Source organism: Nematolebias whitei, chromosome 12 (genome assembly GCF_014905685.2).
Source record: "Nematolebias whitei isolate Nwh7 chromosome 12, NemWhi1, whole genome shotgun sequence".
Lineage (NCBI taxonomy): Eukaryota > Metazoa > Chordata > Actinopteri > Cyprinodontiformes > Rivulidae > Nematolebias > Nematolebias whitei.
This window is the reverse complement of record NC_056509.1, coordinates 31,550,270-31,560,865: the sequence shown is the minus strand read 5'-3', so window position 1 is coordinate 31,560,865 and position 10,596 is coordinate 31,550,270. Positions and strand designations below refer to the sequence as shown.

General features: G+C 37.5%; 1 protein-coding gene across 1 annotated transcript; it reads left to right on the top strand.

The window, feature by feature from the left end:
• Window positions 1-1,266: 1,266 nt before the first annotated feature.
• Window positions 1,267-10,530, top strand: LOC119417887 (deleted in malignant brain tumors 1 protein). The gene is made up of 11 exons (XM_037685137.1): window positions 1,267-1,274; window positions 1,384-1,403; window positions 1,504-1,815; window positions 4,511-4,804; window positions 4,931-5,245; window positions 5,323-5,613; window positions 6,437-6,751; window positions 6,856-7,152; window positions 9,574-9,882; window positions 10,093-10,407; window positions 10,505-10,530. Exons 1-11 carry the CDS (start codon window positions 1,267-1,269, stop codon window positions 10,528-10,530), a joined length of 2,502 nt encoding a protein of 833 aa, XP_037541065.1.
• Window positions 10,531-10,596: the final 66 nt, after the last annotated feature.

The following is a 10,596-nucleotide window of genomic DNA, read 5'->3' as shown; positions in this document are numbered from 1 at the left end:
CAGGTCGACTCCAGTTATGGATGTACATCTAATACTTTCTGAGGGTTTCATTAAAATCTGCCTACTGGTCCATGAGAGACAATAATGCTCTTTACTGTTATCGGTCTTTCATATAGAACCAAAAATATGACACTTTATATTTACAATGAAGCTAAATATACAACACTATTTTGCGAACGGGAAAATTTGAATGGTTACACCAAATAATGGTGCCAACGTTCCCTTGATACAGAAATGTGTATTTTGAACATCGGTTTTTAGAGGGTGCAGCATCAGCTTCAGGTTTGCTTTGCAGAACTTTATAAGTAGTGAGATGGTTGTGGTACCATTTTATAAACAAAAAAGAAACCATTGCAAAAGATGGCAACAGTTTGGACTGAACTGGTACGATTCAAGCTGTGAGGCTCAAAGGTGAAATTCACGTGAGCTTTGCTCTTCAAACAAACTTTCTTTTGATCTATTAGTTCTTAGCTGATCTTTTCTCATGTCCATTTATCGATATGAACCAACACAGTTACAACTTATAATCCAATTTTATTAACTAATATAAATGTTAATGCATTTTGACCTTAAATCTATATATTTTTAAAGTAGATACATAGTTATTATGTAAAAACGGTGAAATCTCTTTTTGTGTTTCGTCTTTAATGATTGATCAAAATGTCAACACGTGTCCAGATTGCAGTCCAGTCCAGACTGTCCTTTTTATTCATATCATTTTCTGACCATGCATGGGCTTTCTGTCCTTTGGATATATTGGACATAATCACATTTTCATTTTAAACTCACTAAAGATCAGACTTGGTAGATTAGAAAAGGTAAGAGGAAATAACTTTATTTTATGATTTTAGAAAAAAGATAGAAAACTGCTAAAAGAGTTGATTTAAAAAATGTGTTTTAATGTCTCAATGCCATGAGCTACAGACACTTTAGAGTAAGGGAATCACATTATTGTTTTTTTTTTTTTTTTAATTAATTTTACAGAATCGGGCCTGATTGGAGAACACACTATGAGCTCCCTTTTTGTGGAAAAATCGGCATTTCTTTTGATAACAGGTGAGATTATAGTTTGTTTTTTTATGTTTTTCAACTTTACTCTTTCCTGAACTTCATTCTCACAAATATAAAACAGTAAAATAATTAGGTTAACACACAAAAAATAGTAATAATAAACAGATCAATTTCTTTTTCATTAGAAAAATAATACATGCTCTCCTTTTTGTCAATTAAATTGATTTAGGAACCTTATTCACTTTCTGAGGTGAAATGAATTTGTAATGTGATGTATTTTAATAATTATTTGGTACAAATCATACATTTTTACAAATATTTACAATATTTGGTTCTGTGCTTTAGGTTTGCTGAGTCTATTGCTGCTCACAGGTACATAAATCCCATTTACAGTTAACTGAAGTCATACAGAGTTACCCTTTATTAAAATATATTTTTTATATATTGTCTTCAATGAGCTGCACCTTCTGAACTGTCGTGTTTTGCTTCAAGAATGTGAAAAAATCAGACTGGTCGGACCATCACGTTGCTCCGGCAGAGTGGAGGTCTTCTATGAGGACAGCTGGGGAACGGTGTGCGATGACCACTGGAGCATCAGTAATGCAGCCGTGCTGTGCCGAGAGTTAAACTGTGGCACGGTTCTGGAGGCCAAAAAGAATGCGTTTTTTGGAGAGGGCAAGGAGCAGATTTGGTTGGATGATGTGCAGTGTACCGGGAGCGAGTCCTCCATCCTTAAGTGCTCACACAAAGGACTGGGGGTCCATAATTGTGGTCATACGGAAGATGCTGGAGTTATCTGTTCTGGTAAGCCCAACTTCTCTCATTATGTTTGCCATGCTCCACACAGATAATCAAAATGCACAATTACTACCCTAAAATATGTTGACTGTTGTATAAGTGGCTACTGTGTGGTTAACTAGTTTGTTGGTATCTGGTTCATAATAATGGAAAAGTCTACTAGTTTTTCCCTAAAGGTTTATTTTGTGTTTTTACAAAAAGTTTATTTCTTTCAATGTGCAAGTTCGATAGTAGGCAGTGATATCATATCATATTTATTGGTGTTGACTGAAGATTTTTGATTTTTAGTGAAAGATATTGCTCTATGACAAGACAAGCAAAGAGGTACTATCAGACCCTGTACCTGTGTTTTCTGACAACTGCCCTTTTTGGTCATTTACTCAGATTTTTTTTTTTGTTTGTTTTTTTTGCCCTTTTTGCATTTCCTTGTTTGTATAAATCAGTGTTACAAAATATACAATAATTATTGTAAGTATACAATTGTTTTAGTCTATACAATACAGGTTCGTTTTCTAAAATATACAATGGTTTTGTCATTTCTGTTCACCAATCAAAAAAACTTGTTTAATACGTAGACACCCACATATAATCAGAACCGTGTGTTGTCCATGAGCAAAGTCCCTCAGCTGCACCCCTGTGTGCATGTTCAGCAGTCACAAACACCCCAACTCTCACACCCCCCTGGCTGAGAACGTGTCTAAATCATTTCAGTTTATATATATAATACTAAGTCACAACAGAAGTCATCTCAGGGCACTGAACAGAAATATCAATATGTAAAATAAGTTAACAGAAACATCCATATGTAAAAATAATAATTTAAGACTTTATCTGAGGAGCAGACTGCTTTGAGTTTAACTCCATCACACAACTCTCATCTTGAGCAAGCATGAAGGCGACAGTGGAAAGGAAAAACTCGCTCATGAGGAAGAAACCTTTAGCAGAACCAGGCTCAGGACAAGCAGTCATCTGCTTCGACCGGCTGGGTTTGAGAGGACAGGAAGGAGGAACAGAAACACAATGACAGGTCAAGAATCACGTGTTGAGATAGAAATAATATCAAATGAAAACTATTAAATTTCAACAATTCGTTTTAAGAAATGAGGTCAATTTGTCCTCTAGTAGTCTACGCTTAAGACAGCTTGACAAGCCAACCCTAATTACAGGATTTATCAAAAAAGGAAAGTCTTTAAAACTGGACAACGTGTCAGCCAGAACAAAAAAGAGCACCTACATCCAGCGCATACATACAATAGATAACGTGAAAGAAAATACATTTTAAAGCGACAGTACAATAGTTTGTCATTTCCTATCTGGCAACTCGGGACCTTTTTAAAGCAGCGTAAACAAAAGAAACAGCAAACAGCAGTAGATTTGTTTGAACCATCCATTCACAACCTTTGTCGTTTCATTTTCTTTACCTGCCTGTTCCTGGTCAATGTGACGAGGAGCCATCTCCAGCAGTCACTTGACAATTTACACACAGTTTAAGGTAGACAGTTGAACTAACATGCTTGTTTTCACGCTGTAAGAGGAAACATGAGTAACCAGAGAAAACCCGCTCATGCAAAGGAAGAACACTACACAAAAAGACGCAACCAGGTGTTGAACCTGCAACCTTTATGCTGTGAGACAATTCACAGCATTCTTTGTTAAAATAATAGCTTTTCCCTCCACATCATCTACAGTATTTGTATATTTCTAATGTTTTTTTTAGTCAAGGTTAAAGAATAAACTTTTTGAAATCTACCCTGCAAAAAGCTAATCAGGCATTTCTTTTAGAGAGGGGCTCTCAAACCTTTCACAGAACAAACTAACCAGTTTGCTTGAGCACCTTACTGGTACTTTAACCTAAAACTCAATTGTGTTTTTAACCTTAATCTTCAACAAACCCATTTAGGCTTTTTGTGTTAGAGTTTTAGGGTTGGCTCATGGTAATGAATGAAACACCCCAAATTCCTGAGCTGTCAACATTTTAACAATGAACCTAAAGGCACTTGGAACACTAAATAATCTCAATTATTAAAATAATCTGTCCAAAACAAAAGAACTATCTCAGTTGGCATTACTCCCTACTGTAGATTATTTCATTAATGACTGGACTTATTCAAGAGGAACCATCAAGACAAAAAACACGCCTAATCCTGGTTGAAGGTCGTGTTTTAAAATGTGATGGTTTCAAGCCTTCATTGCTGAGAACATCATCACACACGCTGCAGTCTTAGCTCTTCTTCTGGATACAAATATGAACACTTGGATTGGATTTCTTGTTACCAGCAGGTTCAGTAAAGACTGCACTGGTGCTATTGTCCAATTCAGTGCCTAAAAGATTCTTCATTGCACTTTTGTTTCAAGCTTTTTCTTCATTTGGAGATTTGGAGACAGACATATAATATGCTTGAACCAATACTATTTTTGTGTATCTACTTTTTTCTTTTGCATAGTTCAACTCATATAATTAATTCTCTCATTATTATTACTTGTAAAAGTTGATACTAAAATGATCTCTGAATACCACTAAAGGAATTATGAGTCAGTGGTACTCGTACCACGTTTAAAATGATCCTGATACATTCTATGGTTGTTTTACAGAGACTATAGGTATTTTTATGTGCGCTCACTTTTTTACCCATACTTATCTTGAATAATTAAAGTTGGCAGCTTTGCACTTCATTTTTTTCTTTATTTGTTGGTGCGTTAGAGCATGTACGGATTGTCAACGGAAGCCATCGGTGCACTGGCAGAGTGGAAGTCTTCTTCGAAGGCCAGTGGAAGCGAGTGTGCAGCAGCGACTGGGGCAAAGAAGCAGCGAACGTGCTGTGCCACGAGTTAAGCTGTGGTTCTCCTGCTGTACAAACTGCAGCGCAGTATTTTGGAGAGGGCCAAGGCCTGTCAGGCCTCAAAACCAGCTGTATTGGGAATGAGACCTCCATCTCTGAGTGCCAGCTACAAGAATTCAAGGAAAGCTGTGTTGATGCTACCGTTGCCTGTATGAGTAAGTCATGCCACAAAATGTCATCAATCATTTGATGTCACTTTAAAATCATTAGGTGGTCATTTTCTTTCATAGTGTCTGATAAAATAAAATAAAAAAAAACTATTTTTCCCTTCAACCTAACAGACAATAAACCAATACGGCTGATAAATGGGACTAATCGATGTTCTGGTCGAGTGGAAGTGTACCATGAAGGACAGTGGGGAACCATTTGTGATGATAAATGGGGGATTCAGGAAGCAGATGTGACGTGCCGAGAGATGAACTGCGGCAGTGCTCTTGCTGTAAAGTACAAGGCCTTCTACGGAAGAGGTCACGATCAGGTTTGGTTGGATGACGTTGAGTGTATTGGTCATGAGAAGTCCCTTTCTGACTGCCCGCATCGAGGCTTTGGAGAACACGACTGTGACCACAACGAAGATGCTGGCGTTTTGTGCTCAGGTAAGTGACTTGTAACTCTTTTAAGTCTCAGAACTATGCAAAGTTAAAGTTGACATTTTTACCTGTTGGTTTTCCAGAGACGTTGAAAGTGATCAATGGGACCGACAGGTGCTCTGGCAGAGTGGAGGTCTTCCACAATGGTCACTGGGGGAAAGTTTGCACTAATAATTGGAGCGTTAAAGAGACTACGATTGTCTGTAAGGAACTCAGTTGTGGAGCTCCGAAGAAATCCCAAGGTGCCTTCAATTTTGGTGACAGTGCATTACCAGGGTTTATAAGTCGATGCTCTACTAACGTGAGCATTTTAAGCCAGTGTGCGTTTGAAGAGCATATGGGGAGATGTGATGGAGCTTCTGTTGCTTGTACAGGTAAGACACAAAAATAGTGGTGTACCATGAAACTGAAGTCTTTTAAAAGCAGCAACAAACAATTTTCTGTATTCTTCAAACAAACTACACAGTGCAGCATGCTTTGATTGACTTTCCTAGTCTGACTTTTCAAAAAGTGATTAGTTTTGGTCTATAGATTGAGTAGTTCTTGCAAGATTACCCTCCCCTGTAACTCTTGCATCTGCTGCTTTAAAGACTCACTTTGGTCTAGGTCTCCACACAACCCCGTTCTTGTAATTGGGGTTGTGTGGAGTACTTTTGAGAGGTTGGTGTCTTCACTACAGCAGACTGCAGTCAGAGTGATTTCAATTTGGAAAAATTAAGGAGGAGGCCATTTTGGGGTCAGACTAGCCACTTCTTAGAGCAGGGTTTATTATCTGAGTATTCCCAATGATTTATATTCATGTTAATGTAATGTTTTTGTCACCTTATAAACAATTTACTACTTGCAAAACTGTAATTACACTACATTTTACAGATCCATTTTTTTTTCTTTACCTCATAATAAAACAGAGATTGACAGCTGGAAGATTTATTTGTACAATTATGATACAAGTTACATGGTATGGACTGTCTTGCAATCTGGATTTCTCTTGGATATTATCACCATTAATACTTAGGTATAGTGGGAATAAGACAAACATTACATTACATTGCTCAAACGTACAATGTCTTCTTAAATTAGCATTTTTTTAAATCACATTGATAGACATTCTAATTCTAATCAAGATCTCTGTAGCATTGCATTAAACTTACTAAAACATTGTGCTATTAATGGGCTTTAAACATGATTTGTCCTCAGGTAATCCACCAATCAGGCTTGTTAATGGCACCGACCGATGCTCTGGCAGAGTAGAAATTCTGCACGATGGCCAGTGGGGAACAGTGTGTGATGATGATTGGGACATCGTAGATGCTCAAGTGGTGTGCAGATCCATGGACTGTGGAACTGTTAAAACAGCCAAAACTTCAAGCTACTTTGGCGAGGGCCAAGGAAGCATCTGGCTAGATGATGTCAACTGCATCGGCAATGAAACATCCCTTTTGCACTGCCAGCGACCCGCCTTTGGAGAAAACAACTGTGGCCATGGGGAAGATGCTGGAGTGGTTTGTTCAGGTACTTGCATTTCAGTTATTTACCCAACAGTACATAATCAAATTCAAATTATTCACCGAATCCAGTGATCAATTTCTGATTCTGTCTACTTTGGTTTCTTTTAGATCACCTCAGACTAATTGATGGCACTGACCAGTGCTCAGGCAGGGTTGAAGTCTACCAAAATGAGCGCTGGTCACCAGTATACAATTTAAACTTTGGAACAGCAGAGGCTGCTGTGGTGTGCAGGGAGATGAACTGTGGAGATCCTAACAAGTTTTCTGGATCTTTCTCTCCAAGTAAAGACTTCAGCGGACTGAAGATGAGTTGTAATGGTAGAGAGAGCTCTGTCACACAGTGTACACTGAGAGACTACGCAAGGACCAGCAACAATATTGTAGATGCATCTGTCAAATGTTCTGGTATGTATTGTGCACATTATCTAAAGTCAGTAATGTTCTTTTACAGCCCCAATTTAGAAAAAGTTGAAGCCTTATGTGAAATGTAAATAAAAACAGAATACAGTGATTTGTAAATTGCATTTACCTACATTTTATTCATGATGAAACACAGTAAACAACAAGTGTTTAAACTGATAAATGTACTTTTTTTAAAAAAAGATAAAACAAGTAAATTTGGGGTTTTACAGCAATCTATCTTAAAAATGTTGTTTACGCTCTTCTGTTAACAACAGTCTAAATGTCTAAGAACTGAGACTATGGTAGTTGCTAAAGATTTTGAGGGGAATGTTGTCCCATTTTTCCCTGAAACAGATATCATCTGGGTGGGAGTATATGTCGGCACCCCCATACCATCAGAGAAGGAGACTTTAAACTGTAGCAGGCTGGATGCTCCTTAAAGAAAAGAAAAATGCATTATTTGTCTGACCATAGAGCAGTTGTTCATTTTGCCTCAGTCCGTTTTAAATTAGTTTTGGCCCTGAGATGTTGACAGCCTTTTTGGATAATGTTAACGTTTGGGTTCTTCTTTGCACGATAGAGCTTTCACCAACATTTGTGGATGGCATGACAAGCCGTGTTTACAGAAAAAGTGTTTGTGGAAGTGTTCTTGAGCCCATGCAGTGACGTCCAGAATAGAATCAGACCTGCATTTAATGTAGTGTCACCTGAGGGCATCACAGGCATCTATTGTTGACTTTGGGCCTTGTATTGTGTTTGCTGTGGTTGATAAATTTACCAATCCTCCTAATCAGGTAGCTCCAATATATATATATATATATATATATATATATATATATATATATATATAGTCTTGATCAAAAAGTATTGAGGAAACAATCCAGCATCTTAAACCATCAACTTGTTGTCTTGACATAATACAGTTTCACTTTTTAAAACATATTCTGAAATTTATTCAAAGTTTCTAATAAATGCATTTATTATTATGAGAAAATAATAAATAATTTCCTAAATCCTTAAAAGGGCTTAATATTAAACCACTATTAAAAAGATAAATAAATTTGGATACTTCTCTGTCAGTTAACTGACCTACCGGGTATCTTAAATCTTCCCTTCATAGCCAAGATCGTTGAGAAAATAGTATTGATCAAATTCACAATTTTCTGAACCCTAAGGGAATTTTGGATAAACTTCAGTCAAGGTTCTAACTTTATCAAATTACAGAATCAACACTCGTTAAAATATTACGGTTGAATACTGACTCAGCTAAGGTGTCAAACCTCTTGCGTTTCCATCTTAGTGCCGCATTTAACGCTGTTGATCATAATGTATTGTCGAACAGGCTGGAAACATTGAACTCAGTTGCACAGTACTAAAATTTTCAGTTCCTACCTGGAGGACTGGAGACTTTTTTTTTTTTTAACTATTGGAAGTCATGAGTCCGATCAAGTGACTTTGATTTGTGGGATTCCTCAAGAGTCAGTTCTTGGACCCCTTTTGTTTAGATAACAAATGCTACCATTTGGTAAAGCACTGCAGACATTTAATGTTGGCAAGCCGAGTTCTATAGACGACTCATATTTATTGTTTTATTTACTGACTTGTTGCCAATTAACAAGCTTTAGCTGAGTGGTTAGAGAAGTCCTCCAGTGGGAGAGTTGGAAGTTCTATTCCACCAGCAATCGCATGCTGAAGTGTCTCTGAGCAAGACACTGAAAGTAATCTAAAAGCACTGATTAGTATTTGTAGAGATGTAGTAGAGTGCTGTATGAATGGATAAATGAGGGCACTGATTGTATTGTAAAACACTTTGAGTACCAGTATCTTGAAAAGATATAAAGGTGCTACAGTATATAAGTACAGTCCATTTACCATTTACCAAAATCTAATTATGTCCAAAATGTTCCCCCAGCTGTTTCCTATTGTTATCATTACTTTCATAATCTTCTTGACCCCTGTTGCAGCTTTTTTTCAGATGTGCTGCTGCAAACAAGTTCAAAATTATATATTTTTTCCTGATAATTTTACAATTTTCTATTTTAAAAATCAAATATGTTTACTATGTTCTTTTGTTAATTTTAAAAAGATTGTATAAGATTTGCAAATTATTGCATTTTTTTTGGTTGTTTTTATTTGCATTTAACACAACATCCCAACATTTTTGGAATTCGGGTTGTAGATTATGTTAGTGAGTAAGAAGACCAATTTTTTTTACAAGTAGTCACTGTAGTTGTGTCAGATGAACACAGAAGGGACAAAACATTAACACATGCAGAAAGCTTAAAATTAATTCATGAAACATTGAAAATATTTTTAAAGCAGTACTGTGTGATTTAAATGTGGCTCTAAATGTTGATGTGTGGAAATAAAATGGGCAAAAATGCCAGTTTTTACATATAAGGGATTATTTTCTGTAATTTCCAGGAAATGTGAAGTTGGTTGATGGGCCACATCGTTGTGCAGGAAGAGTGGAGTTTTTTGACAAGGGCCGGTGGGGGACAGTGTGCGGAGAATCCTGGGACACAACTGATGCTTCTGTGGTGTGCAAACAGCTGGACTGTGGGAATGCACACAAGATTACCACCATGTCTGAGTACGGCCACGGCTCTGGACTGACCTGGATTGAACAAATTGAATGCAATGGAAGGGAGTCCACACTCTCTCAATGCCCACAAAGACCATATGTGGGCAGAACCTGCAACACAACTTCTGTAGCGGGTGTTGTTTGTACAGGTAAGAAAAGAGACCCCCCACCCCACCTAAAAGACTATTATAGTTGATGATCATTTTTTATTTAAACAGCTCTGCATTGCAAGTTAAGATTCATTTAATTTTACCTTTTGGAAATTTAGTTCAATACATTTAGTGGACATTAAAGTCACCACTGTTTGTTTTCATTACATTTTGTCGTCATGTTGTTACATTTTACTGGACTTTTCACAGGAAGCTTGGCGGCCCGATTGGCCAACGGCAAAGACGAGTGTTCCGGTAGAGTGGAGGTTCGTAATGGTGACACGTGGCAAACAGTTTGTGATGCGGACTGGACCCAAAGTAAAGCTGAGGTGCTGTGTGCATTGCTGGAGTGTGGCAATGCGCTGAATACTCCTGGAGTTGCCGAGTTTGGCAAGGGCAACGGGTCGGTGGTGGAGGCGAGCAATTCGTGCTTCGACAATGTGACATCTCTTCAGCAGTGCACACAAAAAGGTTTCAGACCATCAACGTGTGGGCATGAACGTGATGCTGCAGTTGTCTGTGCAGGTAAGAGTCTATTTCATCAGCTTTTATTGTATTTCTACATATTGTTATCAACCAAAGCAGTTGAGTGTTCTGTACATTAGTACCTCAATTATCGCAGGGGTTACTTTCCGGACACCCCTGTGATAAGTGAAAAACTGTGAAGTAGAAATGTTATATTTGCTTTAGTATTATATATATATTTGTTTTAGT

Excerpts from the sequence above, each read along its gene's own strand:
- LOC119417887 (XM_037685137.1), top strand. Across the intron at positions 5,246-5,322 it reads TGCTGGCGTTTTGTGCTCAG|AGACGTTGAAAGTGATCAAT; the intron begins GTAAGTGACTTG and ends TTGGTTTTCCAG. Across the intron at positions 6,752-6,855 it reads TGCTGGAGTGGTTTGTTCAG|ATCACCTCAGACTAATTGAT; the intron begins GTACTTGCATTT and ends GGTTTCTTTTAG.